General features: G+C 54.0%; 1 protein-coding gene across 1 annotated transcript; it reads right to left on the reverse strand.

Annotated features, from left to right (window-relative positions):
- Window positions 1-2,454: 2,454 nt before the first annotated feature.
- On the reverse strand, window positions 2,455-16,371 carry CADM4 (cell adhesion molecule 4). The gene is made up of 9 exons (XM_032839208.1): window positions 16,245-16,371; window positions 7,006-7,152; window positions 6,527-6,679; window positions 6,148-6,282; window positions 5,624-5,788; window positions 5,391-5,481; window positions 4,811-4,983; window positions 3,858-3,986; window positions 2,455-3,309 (listed from the first exon to the last, which is right to left on the reverse strand). Exons 1-9 carry the CDS (start codon window positions 16,306-16,308, stop codon window positions 3,200-3,202), a joined length of 1,167 nt encoding a protein of 388 aa, XP_032695099.1. The 5' UTR covers window positions 16,309-16,371; the 3' UTR covers window positions 2,455-3,199.
- Window positions 16,372-22,031: the final 5,660 nt, after the last annotated feature.

The raw sequence follows: 22,031 nt of genomic DNA on the forward strand, positions 1-22,031 counted from the left end.
GCGCCTGCGCTGCAAGTCGGGTAGGAGGGAGTGCAAAGCGGCGTGAAGAGCCTAGGGCGCTTGCGCGGCGAGATGGACCATTCCCGTCGCACAGTGGGAAGAGGGGCTCTCGGAGTCGAGCCATCGACAAGGCCCGCGCAGGGGGTTGCGGGCTTTGCCCCTCGCTGTCCGGGTTTATTGGTACAGTCCGCGGCAAAACAGAACAAGAAACTGCAAGGCTTGCGCGTGCGTGAGCGAGCGAGAACGCGCCTTCTAGAAAATGGGATGAGCTAGGGGTTGGGAGCACCAGCTAGGCCTGGATCCTGTGCCTGAGGCTTGCTTATTTGCATAATCTTAGTGAGGGACAATAGGAGCCCTACGGCGCTGAAGGGATGATTTGCATATTCCCCGGAGAGGCCGTACTCCAGAACGCCGTGATTAGCATATGGGGGGGCGCTCCTGAACAAAGCGCATGCGCTGACGGATTGCGGCTAGCGCTGAGCTGGTGGCCTTTTAATTGGCATCAGTTTGCACCCGGAGAGGGGGCTCAAGGGCCAAGACACTTACCAACCCTCACAAGCCCTCCCCCCACCCCCAGCGTAAATATTTACTGCTCTCTTGTGTGCCAATCCCTGTGCGGTGGGCACTGTGGTTTCCGTGGTAGACAAGACACACCTGGCTCCTATCTTCATGGCACCCCAAAGAAAGGAGAGCCTCAAAAGTCAGACCCACAACCCAGAGTGGTCAGACTTGGGATGAGTGGAGTATAGGAAACTGGGGGTGCCAAAGGAGATGCCTGCCCCAGCCTGGAAAGTCTTCCAAGAGGTAGTGAACTTTAAACCAAGGATGAATAGAAGCCAATTAGAATAGGAATTTTTCTGGCAGAGGGAACAGCAAGGGTAGAAGCCTGTTTAAGAAAGTGATAGCAGCCAGGTATGCCTGAAACACAGAATTAAGAGAAGGGAAAGGCTCTTACAGGTGAAGTTAAGAGCTCAGACCACACTGACGGTATCAGAAGCTGTTGCAGCATTCTGGTCTTCCTGGAATTGAATCTGATTCCAGCTCTCCAGTGAGCTCCCATTACGCTTAGAAAAAATCCGAACACTATCATGGCTGAGGGGCTGTACACGTGATCTGCTCCTACTTGTCTCTGACTTCACTCTCCTCTATCCACTCCACAGTCTAGCTCCACTTCTCCTCAAACACTGTAATCTCTTTACCACCTCAGGCCTTTGCCCCCACTCTTCTCTTTGCCCAAAAATGCTTTTCCCTCTGAACTCTGAATAGCTGGTCTTATGCTCATCATTCATTTCTTGGCACAGGTGTCAATCAGGCTGTCCTTGATCTTTCAAAGATGGCACCTCCACCTCCAGATTTGCTTTAGAAAAGTGAGTAGAGTTGTGGATAAAATAGGTTTGGCCATGAGTCAGTAGTTGTGGAACTTGGGGTGAAGGGTGCATGGGACTCCATTTGTCCTGTCTACTTCTGCAGTTCAAGTCTTCCATAATAAGTTAATAATACCCCACATCCCCTTACACTGAGTTTTATCTTAAGGGTAATTATGGCAATCTGAAATTTAGGGTTTTTTTTTGCTTCCTTGCTCAGTCTGTTTTCCTCATGGAAGCTTTGTGAGGGTTAGAATGGAGTCACCCTTTTTCTTTAGGTCCTCAGTGCCTAGAACAGGATCAAGGTTCAGATTAGTACCAAGGTGTCTAGAACACCTAACATTTGCCTATTTTGTTCACCATGGCATCTCCACATCTTTGAGCAGCACTTGGCATAAAGTAGTCTAAATTAGTCTAAAATTAGAATCACTCATTTAAAATTTAGTTGGATGAGTGAGGGGTCAGAAATGCCAGGCTAAGGGGGTTTGACTTACCTAGAGGTGAAGGGTTTTGAACAGAGCAGGGACAGGTGTTGCCAGGGTGAGAAGTGAGTCATTAAGAGGTCCTTTGGAGACTGACGTCAGGGGTAGGGGTAAGCCAGGGTAAGGATCCAAGCCATCGCCTGGGGATGGGATAGCTCAGTGACTACTGAAGAGACAGGACTCAGTGACCTTTGACTGATGGAGTGGCCAGGAAAAAAAAAAAAAATCCGATTTCTTGGAAAAGGGGAGGTGCCCTCCTTACCTCCCTCATACAGGGAGGTAAGGACCCTCTCCTGTCTTGAACTGTCCACCAGCAACCATCTTACTCTTCTCCCTCCTCCCTCCCTTAGTTCAGTTCCCCTCCCAACATAGTATAGCTCTGGGCAGAGGGACAGACACACAGCCACCTGACACTTGTTCTCTCCTCAGTTTAATGGTGGTTAGTGGGATTGCCAAACCCCCTCCCCGTTCCCCTCCCCGTACAAAATGTGTTTTGTTTTTGTTTTTGTTTTTTTTTTTACAAGAAAAAGGGGGCAAAAGCCAGGAATGAGGGGAGGGGGGTGCAATCTGATATTTTCATACAGATTTTTAATTTTTTTTTAATATATTATATATAAAACCATAGAGACCAACGCACCCCCTCCCCAAACTCCTTTCCCTCTCCCTGGAGGGCCTGGAGGAGAGACAGGGAAGGCCCCCCCAAGGAGTGGGTGGACAGAGAGACAAATATGGATAGGACAGATATGGGGGAAGGAGGTGGAGGGAAGGGGAGCCCAGGAACCTGGGGATTGGAGAAAAGGGTTGGGGCTGTCTCCCTCATCGCCCCCATCAAAGTTATGACACAAAGACACAGAATCCCTGTTTCCATACCCTCCCCCCCACCCTTACCCCCACCGTGCAAACATGGCTTTGCAAAGAGGTGCCCAGAGCTCTGTGGAACTCCTACAATGGCTGGCATGGGGTCTGGGACCCCCAAAGAAATCTGTGTTCCCCTTCCCTGCCCACCCCACCCTTCCCAGAATCTGACCCCCTCCCCCACAAGACCTGGTTCTGCAGCCTAGGGGCCCTGGCCTTCCCCCAGTTATCTTTCCCCAACCCAATCCCTACCGCCCTCCCTGGACTTGGGGGGTCTGGACCTTTGGCCCCTGCCCCCTGGGGGACCCAGACTTCTGGGCCCTTGCTTCTGGCCATTGCAGAGACCCGGGATCCAACACCCCCATCCCTGCCCAAGTGTCTGAGGTGTTAGTGGTGGGGGGAGAAGCCCACCATCCCAGACTCTGGTAAATGTCTTTGCAGCTGGCAGTGGGGTGGACCCCAGCCCAGGACCAGGCCCAGGCCTGGGTGGAGGTGGGGTCAGATGAAGAATTCTTCTTTCCTCTTGTGTCCGTCGCTGCCATTGAGAAAGGCTTCTCTTGCTTCTCCCTGCTCATCTAGGCCACTGGCCTCGTGGGTCAGATAGGAGCCTGAGGGGTGAGAGACCCCCAGGCAGAGGCAACATATATGTGGACCCAGGAGTTGTACAGAAATATACAGGAAGAGGGAGACAGACAAGACATACCAGGCGAATAAAGAGGGAGAAACGGAACATACAGGGAGAGGGCATCAAGTGCAGGGGATAGCAAAACAGGGACAGAGAGAAAGAGGTAAAAGCAGAATTAGGAAGACTCCAAAAGTTCACAGAAAGACCACCCTTATCCGTAATCTTGGCGGTGTCCCCTTGCTCTGCTCCCAACGAATCCAACAATTAGGAAGATAAATTGTTTTATTCAAACCCACGGCCTTAATTCGCCTTCAACGTTTCACCCCTTTTAGAGTCGTGGCGGAAAGGTCCGCCCTTTTGGAATCTTGGCCCCAGGTGCCTGCGGATTTCGAACCCAGGATCTGGGTTCCACCCCTTTATCACCTTGGCTGTACGCCCGCCCTCTTACCAATCCAGCCCTAGGCCCCGCCCCCTCCCGGATCCCACAACCAACCACACCCCTCGCTGAATTCAGACCCCGCCCCCACTCACCCTTCTGCCGTACTGAGCACCAGACCATGCCCACCAGCACACATATGATCAGAAACACCAGTAGCGCCAGGATGCCGCCCACAATGGCGTAGGGCACCGACGTCTGAGCCTCTACCACCGCACCTGGGTCTGCCAGAGAGACAGGGCGCAGGACCAGGTCATCGGAGGACGGTCCCAGCCCTGCCCCATCGCTTTTGATCTCTTAAACTAGTCCACACAACTAACTGCGTTTGTATGTGCCACGCCCCTCAAATTACTGCCACTCCTGGCCCCTTGTCCTGGCTCCACTCTTTACTGATGCTCCACTTCCACAAAGAATGCGTGCGGGTTGGTCTGTGCACTGCCCGACAAAGCCCTCAAGACCTTTTGCCAATACCATCCCACTATTCCTCCCTCCACCCCGCTCCCCAAAGAACTGAAACAGGAAATCCTTTCTTTCGGCTCCTGCGACTTACAGAACCTCAGGTCCAAATCCCTTCCCATCTTGTCTAAAGCGCTCCAGGTATTTAAAATGCTGAGCTAGGGCCCAACAACCTCCGAAATGCCTGTCCCACCGTCATAAGGGCTAAACACATAACACTTATTTTTGTGCTAGGGGCCATTCCAACCGCCTTATATATTTAGCTCATATAATCTTCACAACCCTATGAGGTAGGTGCTATTGTTTATTTCCACTTAACCGGTGAGGAAACCAAGGCGCAAAGTAACCCGCAATAGGACACTGCAGAGCTCAGTGTGAAACCAGACGGTCAATCTGGCCGCAGAACTCCAGGAGTTCTGTTGGCTGTTGACCCCAAGGAATCAGACTTTGTTTGCACAGGCCCCTCGAAAACCCCTGGCGGGCCTCGTACCATCCAAAGCAGCTCGACCATTCCCAAGGCCCCGCCCCACCCGGGACAACCGGAGACCTCCTTCGAGGCCCCGCCCCCTGGCCGGCCGCTGCCTGCCCTCACCGTAGACCACGAGTACATAGAGCGCCCTCGCGTGGCCGTGCTTGTTCGACGCCTCGCAAGTGTAGGTGCCATTATCTGCAGATACCAAGCCCGGCAGCGTGAGCGTCTCCCCGACCGCCTCGGCCCGCTCTGGCAAAGACTCATTCCCGCGGTTCCAGCGGATCTGGTTTGGCCTGGGCATGAGCAAAGTATAGTGAGAGTTACGGACACAGGTGCCAACATCCAATTCTGACTTCTCAGCAATCTAGATAAGTAGCATCTCCAAATAACAGGGTCCTTACTAGACCTATCCTTCCAAAAAAACCTGCAGTCCCGGGCGCAGCTTCCACCCAACACCAGTCTCAGGAATCCAGCCTCCCGCCCACTGCCCGTTCCACTGTCAGAATCCAGGAGTCCAGGGCCCCACAGCTTCCTTCCTCAAGATCCACAAGCCCAAACCCCCAGACTCCTCCTCCCGCAGGACACAGAAGTCCGGGCCCCAGGCCGCTCTGTTCGCCCAGTCCCCTCTTCCCCGAGACGCAGGCGTCCAGGTCCCCGATCTTCCTGTCAAGACCCAGAAGACTCGGGTCCAGGAGCTCACCTGGGGTTCCCCGATACAGCACACGTTAGCACCAGCGTGTCTCCCTCCCTCACCACAGCTTGGGAGGCATGGATCCGGGCCGTGGGAGAGTCTGTGGGCGGAAGTGAGATGGGAGAGTGCTGGTTTGGGTCATCACGCGGGGCTGGAAACTCTCCCGGGGGCAAGCGGCTGGCGTTGGGACCCTCCGGTCCCGCCCAGCCCTGTCCCCCGGTCCCGGCCCGCCGGGCACTTACACTGGACGTCCAGCACGTACTGCGTCTGCTTGCTGTGTCCGGAGGGCAGCGCCTGGTTCTGCGCCTCGCAGATGACGATACCGCCGTCGTCCTTGCGGTCCACACGAAACCGTACTGTGCTCGCCACGCTCCAGACCTTGCCATTTTCCTGGCCGCTGCTCACTCCTGCCAGGCCGGGAGGGAAAGCTGTCAGGCCAGGGGTCGGGCTCCGCCCGCGGAGGGGGTACCCACCCCGCCCACTAGCCCAAACCTAAGCGCGCCGTATACCAGGCTCCGCCCCTTATCCGCCGGCCTCGCTCCCCTGCCTCAAAGCCTCGCCCCACCCCCCGAACCAAGACCACCGCCCCAGGTGCCGCGTCCCAAAACTCCTCTCTCTTTCACTCCCACGCCCTCTCTTCTATCAATTCATTCCATAGCTGCATATCGAGCGGCCACTGTCCGTCCGTGCGCTCTTCTCCAAGCCCCGCCTCCTCTCAGTTCCACCGCCCCCGCCGGCACCTTCCCCCCCCGCCCCCCGGTAGTACCTTTCAGCTCCTTGCGGTCGCGGTACCAGCGCAAGACCGCGGCAGGGCGCGACCGCGGAACTAGGCAACTGAGCTCCACCTCGCCTCCCTCCACCGCCTGCTCCCGAACCTCCACCACGGGATTCTCTGGGGCCACTGCCGTAGGGAGGAAGAGGTAAGGGGGGGCGGTCAGCGGAGGCACTAGGTGGATTCAAAGTAACAAGGGTCCCGGGGGGCAGAGGTCAAACCCAGGCTAGAGGCCAGGAAGACCCGCTGTGTTTACCGGGGCCAGGTGTCCAGGAGGTTAAAAAACAACCAGGTTAAAAAATCAAGGCTCAGGATAAGAGAGAAGCAGAGGAAAAAGGAGAGGGGGATTGAGGCTGAGGAGGGGAGGCGTTACCCAATACAGTGAGCGTGGCAATCTGGTGATGGGTATCCTCCGTGTAGAGCTGGCAGAAGTAGCCCCCCTCGTCTTCCAGGCGGGCATCTGAGAGCCGGATCCGCACGCGGCGGGGGGAAAACTCCTCAAGCTGGAAACGCTCGTCCTTCAGGGCTAGACATATTGGAACAGGAAGGGATGAAGCTGGGGAATCCTGGCTTGAGGGGTCCCGCCCTTCCACGAGGAGCTTAAAGATCCCGGCTCTGCGTCCTTTCTCCAGCCAGCTGTACCTGTGCATCTAAGGGGCCCACCTAGTTTTTCCCCTGGGGACCCAGAATGATGCGGGCCCTCCTGCCCACAGGACCAGGAGTCCAGACCCTTGGCTCTATGGTGTCAGGACCCAAGAGTCCACACTCTCCGCTCTGTCCTTTTGGGACACAGGGGTTGGGTCCCAGCCCTCCTCCTTCAAGACTCAAGATTCCCCCTACCCCAGCACTCACCGCGGGTGCCGTTGAAGAAGAGGGTCTGCCGGGCTGGGTTCTGAATGACAACTATGGACCCATCGTACTGGTGCAGACGGCAGGTTATCTCCGCCACCCCTCCCTCCGCCACGGTCACATTCTCTGTCTGTACTTCCTGTCCAGCCCCTGGACCAGTAGACAGAGAAACTAGTTGAGGGCTGCAATTCAGTCTTTTCTCTCTCCCTCTGTTCCTCTCCCAGCCAAACCGCCAATCTCTTTCTTTCCCCTCTCATTCAGTCCATCGCATCCTCCTCCATTTCCTGAGGGCTGGACTCTGGGAGATGGAGAAAACCCGTCCAGAGGGGCTGCCTTCAAGATCCATTGGTATGTGTTCTAATGAGGACGGCACGGGGCACACCAGGAGCCCAGGGGAAGGGGAGAGACCAGGGCCACCTAGGGAGATGGGTGATCAAAGAAGGTTCTGGAAGGAAGCTCCACTGGACCCAGATCTTAGAGCGAGCAGATCACCAGGTGTGGGAAGCTGCCCATCTTCCACACCTGGGCACTTGTTGTAGTCTATCTGCAAAGACGGCCACAATTTCCTTCCCATCCCTGCGTGTGTCCTTTTTAAGTTGACTTCGCTCCTCCTCTCGTTCAGGAGACACTCTGGCCTTGTGAATCTGAACAGGCCCCGTGACTTGCTTTGGCTAACAGAATTTCCTAAAAGTGATACTGTTTAGAGTTCTGGAGCCGAGACCTTGCCGTTTCCATTCATGCCCTCTTGCTGTCCTGAGACCCTTGGGTGAAGACTCCCAAACCAGCTTCCTTGAGGGCAAGGGAACACACGGAGAGAGAAGCCCAGCCAGGAGCCAATACCAACTGCCAGTCATGTGAATGGGGCCATCCTGACCCCTCCAGCCCCAGGTAACTGCAGCCACCTGAGGGACTCCAGCTGAGACCAGAAGAACTCCCCAGCCAATTCAGTCCAAACCGCTGACTCCCAGAGTCATAAGCAAATAACACGACTCTTGTTGCAAACTACCACGTTCTGGAGGGTTTGTTACACCGCTAAAGTTAACTGGTACGACACACAGATCGGGCTACATTTCCTACGATCCCTTGTACTCAGCTGGGGCCATGTGACTGGGTTCTGGCCAATGGGATGTAGGTGGAACAGAGAGACACCCCTTCCAGCCTAGCTCATGTCACTCGAGATCCTTCTCACTGGCTGAATGGAGAGGACCCCGAGGAGCCTTAGGAAGACAGGATCACAAGCTGGAAGGAGCCCAGGGCCCTGACTGACTGTCCCTTGCGACTTGCCTGCACAAGACTATGACACGAATGAGAAATTCACTTTTTTGTTAAGCCATTGAGGTTTCAGGGCTCACATTATTGCAGTTAACCTACCCAGATTAATCCATCAGAGGAACAAGGTAGGGGATTAGTAAGGGGGTATTTTCAGCAGGGGCAGCAGCCTAGAGTGGAGCTCAGAGCTGGGGTTCATCAGCGCCACCATGAACACTGTCACGGTCATCTTCAAAATAAAATAACCACATAGTGGTAGCTAGTGTTTATTAGGCACTTGTGTCGGGCTCTGTGGAGGGGTATCAGCTGTACAATTTCCATCTCCTCCTCATGATACCTGAATACGTTGGGCACTATTATCAATCCCCAGGGTTTTTTAATTCCCATTTGAGAGATGAGAAAAACTGGTCTGGAGAGAGAAAATGACTTGCTCAAGGTAGTCGTCAGAGGCGCAGTGGGGGGTGGGGGGCGCAGGATCTGCATCTAGAACTCTCTCTTAATTCCATAGTTTGCTTCCACATCCCCTCCTGGCTGTCTGAGTGGAAGGAACCGTGTGCAGCCCTGGGGAGAGGTTCTGGGATGTGCTAGTGAGGGGCCACAAATGCCAAGCTAGGAGATGAGCTTTTATCCTGAAGACTGGTGGAGGGAGGTTTTTTTGTTTTGTTTTGTTTTGTTTTGTTTTTTTAAAGATTTTATTTATTTATTTGACAGACAGAGATCACAAGGAGGCAGAGAGGCAGGCAGAGAGAGGGGGGGGAAGCAGACTCCCCGCTGAGCAGAGAGCCCAATGCGGGGCTCCATCCCAGGAGATCATGATCCCTGAGATCGTGACCTGAGTGGAAGGCAGAGGGTTAACCCGCTGAGCCACCCAGGCACCCGGAGGGAGGTTTTTAAACAGGAAAAGTGCCATGACCAGATCAGGCTATTTACCTTTAAATGTGGGATGACTATAGCTTCGTGTCTCTTATGGCCCATTCATTCAAGCGTTTCCTGAATGGTAGGTAGGTGTTGAGGGGCTGGGTGCCCAGAGATGAGTCAGATGAGGTCCCTGCCCTGGAAAGCCTTCCAGATTTACGGGGAGGTACGCACAAATCAGTGTAATAGCCCATCAGAAGCGTTATATTCCCTGTAACAGGGCTAGGTAACCTGACTGGGATACTGAGGGGTAGAAAAGATTAATTCTGGAGAATGGAGGCAGAGACAGCTAGCTTTCTAGCCAGGACCCATAATTCCCTTTTCTTAGTAAAAGAACCCTGATTGTATTTACGGATGCCCTATGTCCAGCAGAAAAAATACTTCCCAGACTCCCTTGCAGCTAAGAGAGGCCATGTGATAAAGTTTCATCCCGTTTGATAGAAGGAAAACTAAGTCCTCTGGTAATTCATGTGGTAATTTGGGGAGGACTTCCTAAATAAAGGGGATAAGTCCTTCTTCTTCTAGGTCACCTAGCTGCCTGGAACTAGGATGTGAGGCCTGGAGTTCTGGCAGGCATTTTGACAAGAGGACAAGGGCAGTAGCGATGGTGGAACTAAGAGCCCCAAGATGCCTGAGTCTCTGGTGATGATGTGGAGCTGGCTGCCTACTTTTGGACTTCCCTGAGGTTTGAATATCAAGCTTTGTGTATTTAAGCCACTATTAGGGGTTAATTTAGCACCTCCTGGAATATCAAGCTTAATATGTCCAATCCTGGCCTTAAATATTTCCTCCCCATGTTTTCTCAATCTCCGTAAATATCACAACCCTCCAACCAGTTGCTCAGGCCTAAAAACCTTTCCCTCACTCTGACATCCATTCCATCAGCAAGATCTATCCATCTACCTCTAAAACACCCAAAGCAATTCACCTTTTTTTACCTCCTCTACCACCACCCTAGTCCAATGACACCATCTCTTACCTTGACCTTCAAGAGTTACTCCCCGGGCTCCCTGCTTCCATGTCTGCCTCCCCTCAGGCCATTCTCCACACAGCAGCCAGATGGATTTTTCAAGAAGGTAAATCAGATCAAGTCATCTCTCTGCTTAAGATGCTCTGAAGGCTGCCATGACATTGAGAATAAAATCTGGCCTCCTTCCCTGGGCCTTCAAGGTGCTGTGTGGCCCGGCCCCTCCCTGACGGCAGTTCCGGCCACCCTCCCGCTACTCCCTTCACTCCAGGCTCATTGGCCTCCATGTTCCTCAGACTCACTGAGCATGACGCCACCTCAGGGCCCTTGCACTTCCCTCTGCCTGCAATGTTCTTTGCCCTTGATCTTCCCACAACTGCCTCCCTCCTGCTCTCAGTCAGGTCTCTGCTCACTCGAATCCACACCTCCTCGGGGAGTCCTCCACTCACACCTGGTCCCTCTGCCCCCAAAACACTTTCTCTGCCATCGTCATTTGTACTACTTCTTCTACGGAGATGTCCCTGAAGTTATTTTGTTAGTTTGCTTACTTGGTGAAAGTGTTTATCCCCCATCACTAGAATACACACCCCACGAAGGCAGGGGTGTCATCCATTGGTTTTACTGCCGCACCCCTAGTGCCTTAATGTGTGTCTGAAACTTGGTCCGTGTCTGGGAGATGGAGGAATGAACAGCTTATGTCAGACAGGATTTCACTTCTGCCTCCTGATGACTTTGTGATGTCATCATTCTCCTCCTAAACACCTGGGTTGATCCCAGCTGGACCACTGGCCATCTTTGTGACCTTGGGCAAGTGGTGTGACTTTTTTGATGCCCTCTATGTAAAAGGGGGATGATGCCAGGGCCTGGAGCCTGGGGAGCCCTTCCTGCAAAGCTCCTGTTATTACAAGTCCAGAAACAGGCCCATGCACAGGAAAACTGGCTTGCCTGCACATTCTGGTGCCTAAAAAAAAAACAAACAAACAAACAAAAAAAACACCACAAAAAACCACCAACAACAACCATCTTGAAGCCTATCCATAGATCCTGGACCTCAGGGCTAGCCCAGTGCTAGCCATTTTACAGATGTGGAGAATGAGGCTCAGGGGTCCCAGGCAAGACAGTGGCAGAAACTCAACATCTCTTGGGAGCCATCAGGACCTCTACATCTGTACCCCCCTCAATTATTCCTCCGCTCTCTGCTTGAGGGTGCACATGGGGTGAGGGTGGGGGGCTTTTGTCTTGTTCCCTCCCCCTCCTGAGGAGTCAGTAACCAACAGTGTCCGTGCCTGGAATATTAATGTCCCAGGAGCTTTTGTTACGGGGTTGGGGAGTTGGGGGGTGGTGAGGCAGGACTTTCTGGTCTGAGAGGGCAAAGCTTTTGGGACTGGGGCACTGGCCCTTTAAACGGTGTTGACAGCCTGGAGTCGTCATGGGGATGGTGCCTGGAAAAAAGGGACTGGGAGGGCCTGGGAAAGAGTGGCTGAGCAGGTGATATGCAGAGACCCAGAATCCAGCCCTCTCTTCCCTTAGATCCAGGAATCCAGCCTCCCACTGCCTCCTCCCGGGATCCAGGAGTCCAGGCTCCTAGCCCCCTTCTCCAGTCAGGATCCAGGAGTCTGGGTTCTTAGCCTCCTCCTCCTCCTGCAACCCTAGAAATCCTGAGTCCCAGCCTTCTCCCCCTTCAAACCCAGGAGTCTGGGCTTCCAGCCCCCTCCTCCTTCAGGACCCAGGAGCCAGGGGTCCAGAGTGCACAGCTGCTGGATGTTTCCACGGAGACTAAACGGGGTGGGGGGAGCACTTCCTGGGTCCTGAGTCAGCAAATACCCAAGGGAGTCTCAAGGTCATGGTTCCGGGAAGGTCACAGCCACCCCCTCTGTATCCGCTCCCCAGGGGGCTCATGGCTTCATGCCTCCTTCCCCCACTTCCTCCCCTAGGGAGGTGGTACATCCCTGCGTCCTGAATGAACCCCCCCTTAGCCCCCCATCAATGGCGGAGTCCGAACATCCTAGCACAAAGCTTCAATTCTTCCCCAGCTCAGCCTTGTGAAGGCGCCTGTATTCGCAGGACCTAGGCATCAGGGTCCCAGCCCCTCCTCCCTCAGAAACCTGGAGTGGGACCCCCAGCCCCTTCCTCTCCCAGGACTCGGTAGTCTGTACCTCCATTGCTAGGCGTATGGACCCTCAGGTCTCTTCTCTCCTGAGACCCAGGAGTCCAAGCCCCCAGCCCCCTCCTCTCTCACACACACACACACACACACACACACACACACACACACACACGTGTTCAGGACCCGTTGCCTTCTACCTCAGACCCAGGAGTCTAAAACCCCAGCCCCTCCTCCCTTGGACCCAGGAGTCTTGGCCCCCAGCCTCCTCCTCTCCCGGAAACTTGACTCCTGGTCCACAGTCTTCAACCCTCAGAACCACAGTCCTGCCTTCCTCCCAGCCCCCTGGCCCCCTCCAAGGGGGACAAGGGACCAAGCTTCAGGTGGGGGCGTAGGGGTGAGTCAGCAGCCTCACACACAAAGTGCCCCCTGTGCCCCCCCCCCACGTTCCTGGGATATTCGGAACTCCCTAGATCCCGGGCCTTCGGCCCAGCCAGGGGGTGGGAGGTTCCCCGTGGGTGTGGGGTCATGGGGGAATTCCTGCTCCCTCCGGGAAGGGTGCAAGCCTGCACTGAGCCCTCACTGTCCTATCCTCCGCCCCCAGTGCCCTCTATTCACCCCCTCCCAGGAGAACCCAGGCTCTGTCCCTGCCCTCTTGCCCCACTGAGAGCCTGCAGAGGAGCCTTGGGGCCGGGCTCCCAGAGGACCTATGGGCCTGAGATGGGCTTGGGGTCCAAACTGGCAGGAACCAGTGGGTGCTTGGGTATTGGTGCCACAGGCCATTGGGCGCTGGCAAGTCTGACTGTCTCCAGGCACCCCCCCAACACCTCCCCCACCCAGAGAGAGAAAGCTGCCTTTGTGTTCCCCAAGACGGGGACAGGCCAGGCTCGCACGACATTAACCCACCCCAGGCCCCAGCCCTGCTGTGTCTAAGGTCTTGGAATCCACTGCAGAACCTGACCCCTGCTCTGTGGACTCGGGCATCTGGCTCATGGGTGGGTGGGGGTCAGGGACAGAAACGTCCCAAGACCTGCACCCTGGGGTGACTCATACTGGGTGGAAGGTCCCCCTGATCTCAGAGGGGCCTGTGAGAACTTGAGCAGGGAAAAGTGAATCACTTGGGAGGAAAACATTTGGGATCAACAAGCCACCCCCCGCTTCTACAGAGCCCCCCTAACTCTTACCAGTCTCTCTGTCTTGTCTTTGTATCTGGATATCTGTTTCCTCTGCCCCTTTCAGTTCTATCTGATCCTGGGCCTGGGAATCTCTGGTTCTGCCCGCGTGCATCTGGGCGGGCAACGCATCTCCCTGTTTCTCACTTCCTCTCGGCTGCCCACCCTGGGCCCTTCTTTCCTTTGGCATAAATCTCATCATCCTTCTCCAGTGCTCTTGGCAGATGTGTAAGCCAGGAAAGACAGAATTCGTTTTTGAAAGGGCACAAAGGGACCCCATCTTCCAGCCCCATTCCTGCTGGCTGGCCAAGGAGAGAGAGGAGGGGGATGACAAAGAGGAAGATGAGGTGTCGACCATGGGCTACTCAGATCTGGTGGCCAAGGTCATTCAGAAATACCCAGTGAGAAGGAAAGCAGGCAGGGCCCTCTGACACCAGATACTCCCGCTCCCTAGCGCATACGGTGCAGAAGGGGAAAGTGAGGCTCAGGAAGGGACGGGGCGAACATAAAATTACACCAGAAAGAGGCCGATCCCTCAGCTCCCAGTCAGAGGGCTCCCCACGATACCCAGCTCTCTCCCAACTTGTAAAGCCCTATGCCGTTTAATTTAGAGAAAGTTTACCGAAGGGATTAGGGGGCCAGGACGCAGTGACTTTAAAATGAAACGAGAACCAAGCCTATCGAGCTACCTCCCAGGAATGCTGGAGAAAGGATCCCTGAACTGGGTAGGCCGTCATCTTGGTCCACCTCCTGATTCTGAGACTCCATCCCAAGACAGTCTAAGCTGTCAAGATTCTAGATGTCAGAGGTGTCAAGATTCAGTTGAGATCTCAGAATTTTAAAGATGTCAAGAGGCTAGAATCCTAACGCTATCAAGGTCCTAGGATTTTAAAGGTGTCAAGATTCTTAAAGACTTTGGGATTCTAGAATCCTGAAGGTGTCAGTGTTTTAAGATACCCTCAGGTTCTTTGTTTACTGGACTCGTTGGTTCTAGGATTCTAGGAATCTGGTTTTGGGGCCTAAAAAAGAAAGAGAGAAAAATAAAAACTGGATGGCAATGTGGTACCAAAGCGCTCATCTGGGACACTGTGGCATGTCTGCTGCAAAGAGAGGAAGAAATGATGAAAGTTTCAAGCAGTGGCAGAAGACTGTAGAATAAAGCAAGGGGCGGCAAGAGAAGTCAGCTTTGCCCCTCACCTGGTCTTGAGGAGAGGAAAGCTCTGCCTCAAACCCTGCAGGGGTGGGGCGGGGCGGGGTGGGGGGGTGCTGTTGTAACTGCACCCAACTTGCTAGAAACCCCTTGGGAGGTCTGAGCTGGAGTTCCCTTTCAGGTCACTGAGTTCAACATCCTCACTTTACAGAAAGGGGAACTGAGGCCCAAAGAGGGGAGGGTGCTCGACAGCCCCCGTTGGGGTAAATGGCAGCGGGCGGGATTTAAATAAACTCAGCCCCCCAGCCCTGTGCCATCTGGCTACCCGCCTCTCCCAGATCTCTATGCGGCTTCCTGCCCTTCCCACTTCCCGGTGCTGCACTCCCCCTAAGAGCGGCCTTCCCCACCGGGGAGTTGGGGGGGGGGGACCTGTGGTAGGATCGAGGCACACACGCACTGTGGGAGTGTGAGTGTGTGGGTGACGTTTCCTGACCTTGTCCCCAGCCTCAGGGTCACCCTCTCTTGGAGGTCCCCGGTTTTTCACAGAGTGTGATGAGGATATGTGGACGGCTCCCTGCCTGTCCTGGAGGGGGTCTTCTCTAGAAGTTATGGCCTGGGTGTGTGAATGGTTGGGGATGGGCAGCGTTTGGGAGGCATTTGCTGAATCCACGTGTGTGCCCACATGCCAAGGTTCCTCACACACTTCCCCACACACATACATACACACACATTTCCCTCCAAGGCCCTTCAGGGTGCCCTGTCTGACTCAATTCCTCTCCAGGGGGACAGAGGGATAAAGGGATGGAGAAATGAAGGATGGAGATGGGGGAGGTTGTAAGGGTAGAGAAGGGAGGCAGAGAGACAGGGGACAGGGACACCCTGGGACAGGGACGGGGATTGGGGAGTGGGGTGGGAGGGGGATAGATGGTGGGGGGAATGAGGAAGAGAGGTGACAGAGGGGGCTAAAGAAACAGGCAGGAAAGACGGGATAGAGACAAGGGGATGGGACAGATGGGGGACAGAGAAACAAGGGTGACAGTGAGACAGGGACAGAGGGAGAATGGGGGCAGAGCGAGAGGGCAGAAATATAGAGGGGCAGAGAAGAGGGAATAGAGATGATGATGGGGGGACAGAGTGACCCAGTAAAAAGGGACAGAGACCAAGGGACAGAGGTGGGGGACAAAGACAGGATGGAGATGTGGGAGACACGGAGGCAAGGAGAAAGGGGGACAGTCAGGGGGACAGGACTTCCAGACTGAGGGACAGAGGACAAGGGTGGGGGACAAGGAGAGAGACTAAGGGACTCAGAGACAGGCGGACAGAGGGACGCAGAGACCGGACAGAAGGACAGCGGGACCGGCCCGGAGAAGGCGGGCTTGCGTGTGTGTGTGTGGGGGGGTGGTCTCCGTCCCTTTGTCCCCGCCGGGATCGGGGCCTGTGCGGGGGGGGGGGGCTGCGGCACAGCGGCCGGGGCCCTCGTCCCCCTCCCCCGCTCGCGGCTCCCAGCTCCCGGCTCCCGGCCCGCGCTGCGCTTTGTCCCGGGGAGGGGGCCCGGCCCGGCCCCGCGCGCATTGTTCGGCCTCTGCGGCCCCGCGGCAGCCGGGCTGTCACCGCAGCGCGCCCCCCGCCCCGGCCCGGCCAGCCGACCCCGGCCCTCGACCCTACCTGGCCCCGCCGCGGCCGCCCACAGCAGCAGCAGCGGCCACTGGAAGCGCCGGGCCCGGCCCATGGTGCCGCCGCCGCCGCCGCCGCCGCCGCCGCCGCCGCCGCTCGCTCCCGGCCGGGCACCTGCACCGCCCGCGCCGCCCGCCCCGCCCCCGAGCCCCGCCCCGCCCCCGAGCCCCGCCCCCTGCCCGCCCGGGGGCGGGGCTCCGGGGCCGGGGCGGGGCCGGGACCGGAGAGGCGGGAGACCCAGGGGGGCCACGAGTTGATGGGGGTGGGGGATGGTGGGGGTGCGACCCCCCAGGGCGGGGGAGATGGGGGGAGGTGTGCAGGGGGTGCGGGAGAATGGGAAGGTGCTGGGTGAGGGCAGAGGTTGTGGTGTTGTGTGAAGAGGTGAGCGTGAGGATGTTGGTGGAAGGGCGTGCGAAGGTGCAGGTGTTGTGTGAGGGGAAGGGGTGAGGGGAAGGTAACCGTGAGGGCTGTGTGTGAAGGTTTGGGTGAGTGCGGAGGGGAGCGCTGTGTGAGGGTGTGAGCACTGAGGGAGGAGGTGTGTTTTGTGGGAAAGGTGAATGTGAGATGTGTTCTGTGGACAGGTGCCCCCTTTCCTTTCCTGAAGACGTCACATGACAGGTTGTGAGCTGAGCCACCTCGAGATCCGGGAAGACAGCAGAGGGGTGCCTGGGCAGGTCCAAGAACTCCCGGGGCAGGGCTGGGCGGGGCTGGGGTCAGGCCCCACCCTTCCAGACCCGGGAATCCAGTGTTTCCACATCATGCATCATTCTCCCAAAAGGGGCCCCTGGAAGTGAACCAGCTGGAAGGAAGCCTGAGTCCCGAGCCCCAGAGAGGGAGAGGCTCCTGGGGCTTCCCAAGCCCTAGGAACCAGCTTCCCCACCAGCTTCCCTGCTCTTCTTGCCCTAATCTCTTTGTGTCCCCCACTCTCTATGTGCCCTTCCCATTTTGGCCCATCATTGTTGCTGCCTCACCCCTCCAGACTTGGGTCCCCTCTCCTTCCTGGGGAGTGGGTCTCCCTTAGCCTACTTCTGTGGGACCTCATAGACCTGGGCCAAGTTTATCACCCATAGGACCCAGAAAGAGTGAGAAACCTTGGAAAGTAGGAGATCTCAACCTCTCTCATGCCCTTTTGACAATCAGATAAACAGATATACTATGAAAATTCTTACTCTTTATCCCCGCCACTACCAAAACAGTCTACATCCTGTCCCACCAGGGGACTTCAGCTCCAGATCCTCTTTCTGTCCTCAGTGTCCAGTTCCCAGCATCCTGTCTTTGGGACCCAAACTCCCATCAATCCCTAAGTCCTCAGGACCCTAGGATCCTCACTGTCCTCCAGACCAAATCTCTCATCATCCTCTGTGTTCCCAGGACCACAGCTCCAAGCAACTCCTTTCCTTTTCCATTCTCAGGTTACCCTTCTGTAAACCAGGGAAAGAAGCCTCACATTTTCTGTCTTAGGATAGGTGCAAGAGAGGTGTCTGACCTGGATGTGGGAGACTGGGTTAGGGGGTAAGAACCTATAGGTCTCCTTGCCCATGACTCTAACCAATGTCTCCTGCTCCCGCTGAAGGGACACCAACACCCAGGAGATACTAGTTTGATTCTCATCTGTCTTCTTTGAGACCTACCATTTCTCCCTTCTGAGGACACCAGGAGAGTGGTGGTCCTCACCCCATCCCGTCCTATACCAGGGTACTTTATCCATTAGAGTTTTCATGCAAGTGACAGCAAATTCAACCCAAGTGGCTTAAGAGAAAGAGAATTGGGTCACATATTAAAAAAAGTGTCAGCATGGCCTGTCTCTCTCTCCTAAGGGTAAATGGCTGCTCTCATGTTGCAAGATGTCTGGCAAGTATGCCTGGGGCCGCACCTTTCCTTCTCATCTGGAGAGGGGCAGAGAGACAAAAAGCAAGACAGATGGAGAGAGCCAGACTGAAGGAGACTGAGAGGGGAAGATAGAAAGGGGGAGCAGATCTTTAAGAAACTCCTCTAGCAGAGTGGGGAAATAACTTCCCCCGGAAACTTCTAGAAAACCTTTCATTGGGTTTCATGGGCACAGATGATGCCATCTGCCTATCACTGAACCGATATCAATGGTCAGGGGACGAGATTATGCTGATTCAATTAGACATGAATCACAGGCTCCCCCCACCTTCAGGTCAGAGGTGAATCAGTTTCTTAAAACAGAAATGATACTGGGGAGCCCACTCCTGGCCCTGCTATGGGGGGATGGATGGGATGAGCACACCATTCTTGAATTTTTAAAGTGTTGGGATAGTGCAGACTTTGTTAATTGTTTACTCAATATCATTCTGGGAGATACTAGAAATATGTATTTGGTCTCTGCCCCTGGTTCCTGGCACAGAGCTCCTGAAATCCTTATAATTTCCTTGGGGGATAGGAGTATCTTTTTTTTTAATGAAGTGACTCTGGGTGAGCTTCTGGACGTCTCCTGGATGAGAGCTGGTCACCAGAAGGAGCAAATCGTTTATTAGAAGCTTGGAATTTTCAGTCCTGCCCCCATTCTCTTGAGAAAGGAGAAGGGTGGAAAATGGAGTTAGAGAATGATTATGCTTATGGGATGAAGCCTCCATAAAATCACAAAAGTTACAAGATTTAGGGGGCTTCCAGGTTGGTGAGCTCGTGAAGTTGCTGGGAAAGTGCTCCCCCTGGAGAAGCTCCTTGCCCCTTCCCACATACCTTGCCCTACACCTCTAGCCTCATTTCCGTCTAGATGTTCATCTGTATCCTTTGTCCTAGCCTTCTACAATGAACTGGTACAGGTAATCAAACTGTTTCCCTGAGTTCTGGGAGCCACTCTAGCAAATTAACCCAACCCGGAGCGGGGGATGGGGGGCCGTGGGAACCTCTGATTTTTTTTTTTAAGATTTTATTTATTTATTTGACAGACAGAGATCACAAGTAGGCAGAGAGGCAGGCAGAGAGAGAGGAGGAAGCAGGCTCCCTGCTGAGCAGAGAGCCTGATGTGGGCCTCCATCCCAGGACCCTGAGATCATGACCTGAGCCGAAGGCAGAGGCTTAAACCCCCTGAGCCACCCAGGCACCCTGGGAACCTCTGATTTTTAACCGGTGGCTCAGAAGCACAGGAGACAGCCCAGCCCTGTGACTGACATCTGAAGAGAGGAGAGGAGTGCACTTGTGGGACTGAGCCCTTCGCCTGTGGGGTCTGATGCCATCTCCAGGTAGATCGTGCAGGTAGATCGTGTCAAAGTTGAGTTCAGTGGTAGGACACCCAGCCCATGTCCCAGAGAGCTGCTGGGTGTGGGGAAACTCCCCCACATTTTGGTGACTGGAAGTGTTGTGAGCGTGGCAGTGAGGGTAAAGGAGGCGCATAGGATAAAGAAGAGCTGGGTCTTTCCATCTATGGGAGGAAGACTGGGTGGTTTTTTTTTTTTTTTCCTAATAGACATTCCCTCCCCCCTTTTCCTTTTTTTAAATGATTAATTATTTTTTTTATTTTTAAAAATTTATTTATTTATTTATTTATTTATTTATGAGACAAATAGAAAGAGCAAGCACCAGCCAAGGGAGAGAGGCAGAGGGAGAGGGAGAGAGAGAAGCAGGCTCCCCACTGAGCAGGGAGCCCCATGTGGGACTCAATCCCAGGACCCTGAGATCATGACCTGAGCTCAAGGCAGACGCTTAAACGGTTGACTGAGCCACCCAGGTACCCTTCTTTGTTTATTGGAGAGAGAGCAAGAGCAGGAGGGGCAGAGGTAGAGGGAGAGAGAATCTGAAATGGACTCTGTGCTGAGAGCTAGCCCAATGCAGAGCTTGATCTCATGACCCCACCATCAATTGGGACCTGAGCCAAAACCAAGAGTCAGAGGCTTAACTGGCTCCACCACCCAGGTGCCCACACCCCTTTTCCTTTTAAGAGAATCCTGATTTTGTTCAAGCATCTACCTTTCCTTAGTAGCCAGATGTTGTGAGGGAAGCCTTAGGAGTGGGATCTGAGTATATTTTGCTCAATACGGTGGTTCCCTGCCCCCTGCCAGCAATTGTTGTAGGCATAGGTGAATGAAAGAAACCAGACAAATAAAATGTGAGGGCAAGTTGGCTTGGAGGGGTTGGGTTAAGCTTTCTTTGTTAAAAAGAAAAGACCCAAGAAGAGATGGCCTTTTGTTATTGCCTCTGAATGTGGGTGTGATGTCTGGAATTGCAGCGGCCATCTTGGGGCCATGAGGTGGAACAAGCCTGAATGGACCCTTTAGGGCCTAGCGGAAAACATTGAATTAGTCAACTCAGGAACTGCCCTAACTCATGATCTCTTGTCATTTAGATAATCAATTTCTTCTTTGTTTCAGGCATTTTGAGTTGGGTGTCCTGTTCCACACATCCCTGGCCTCTGTGTTGCCTCTGATTCATATAGAACACAGGGACACAGACCTGCTTGCAGATTAAAATACTTCAAATGACAGTTCACTTTTTCAGTTGGCCCCCTGTCCTTGTGGTAGGATCCCGCACGGGGTTTGCTCTCCGAGCTCAGGCTAAACGGACTGCATACCAAGGGAGTTGGAAGGACAGTAGATGCCTGTTCACAACCTGAACAACTGTACTAGCTTCCTGACTTAGGGGTGAACTTCCCTGGCATAGCAGAGAGGGTCAGAGCCAGAGGCCTGACCCCAACTAGACCCCATCAGAGTCTATCTGCTAGCTCAAGTTTTAGAACTGGGACCCAAGGAGTCCTTGGTACTTGACATTTCAAGGGCATATTTGGCTACTCTGTGTGAAGCAGAAGAAGGGGGTTCTGTGGGGAGACAGAAAAATAAAGTGGAAGCCCATGAGGGAAACCACAATTCAGAGAGAGAAAGAGGAGAGAGAGAGAGCGACAGAGACAGAGACAGAGACAGAGATTCTGCAAAAGGGAGACAACCTTGGTTTCACACAGCTTTTCAGTTCTCTTTCTTGTCCCTCATGAGGCCCAGAGACCTAGCTCTTGCTTGGATTCTAAACCTCCAATAACATTATCGTTTTGCTTAAGTCAGCTTAAACGGATTTTATTTCTTGCAACCGAAATCCCTAAACAAAAACTTGGGAGCCATTAACGATGAGGTCCTGATCACAAGCTCTGGTGTAGAACATTATGAGAAATGTATCCTGAGCCTCAAAATATCTGCTGGAAGACATTGTGGGACATGTATTTCAAGCCTCTGATCCTCACTGGAGGGCACGCTGGGAGATGTAATCCTAGTTCCCCATCTCTGCCACAGGGTCTCATGGGAGATGCAGTCCCAGCTTCTACGCCTGCTGTAAGGCATCATGGGAAATGTATTCCTAGCCTCTAGTGTCTGCTGGAGGGCATTGTGGTGGACGTAATCCAAGCCTCCAACCTCTGTGGTAGGCAACCATGGGAAAGGGGAGAAACTACCCTCAATTTTAATTTAGAGTAGCTCAGAAAATGTTATCTTGGCCTCATCTCTGCTGTAGGACATCAGGACAGATACAGCCCTAGCCAGTTTTTGTTGTAAGATACTAAAGATGTGATCTTTCCTTCCTTCGGTCCTTCTTTTCCTCCTTTCTTTCTTAATTACCTGCCATGTTCCAGGCATTATTCATCTTGGTACTGCGCATACAGTAGTAGCGAAGAAATAAAGGTCTTGCCCTTTATGGAGATTATAGCGGGGAGAGTTCGCAAACTACCAAACAAATGACTATTCCCATTAACCATCACAGCATAAAAAAAATGCCCCAAAACTCAGTGGTGTGAAACCATAACCTTTTTATTTTATGATTCTGTGGGTCAGGAATTTG

This window comes from Lontra canadensis, unplaced genomic scaffold (assembly GCF_010015895.1).
Source record: "Lontra canadensis isolate GAN:19392208 unplaced genomic scaffold, GSC_riverotter_1.0 scaffold107, whole genome shotgun sequence".
Classification (NCBI taxonomy): Eukaryota; Metazoa; Chordata; class Mammalia; order Carnivora; family Mustelidae; genus Lontra; species Lontra canadensis.

What these genes read in the sequence shown, in the direction of transcription:
- CADM4 (XM_032839208.1), bottom strand. Translation starts at nt 16,308, where the DNA reads ATGGGCCGGGCCCGGCGCTTCCAGTGGCCGCTGCTGCTGCTGTGGGCG. An exon ending in GGCGGCCGCGGCGGGGCCAG is followed by an intron (nt 7,153 to 16,244) that starts GTAGGGTCGAGG and finishes CTACTGGTCCAG; the next exon opens with GGGCTGGACAGGAAGTACAG. An exon ending in GTGCTCAGTACGGCAGAAGG is followed by an intron (nt 3,310 to 3,857) that starts GTGAGTGGGGGC and finishes CTCACCCCTCAG; the next exon opens with GCTCCTATCTGACCCACGAG.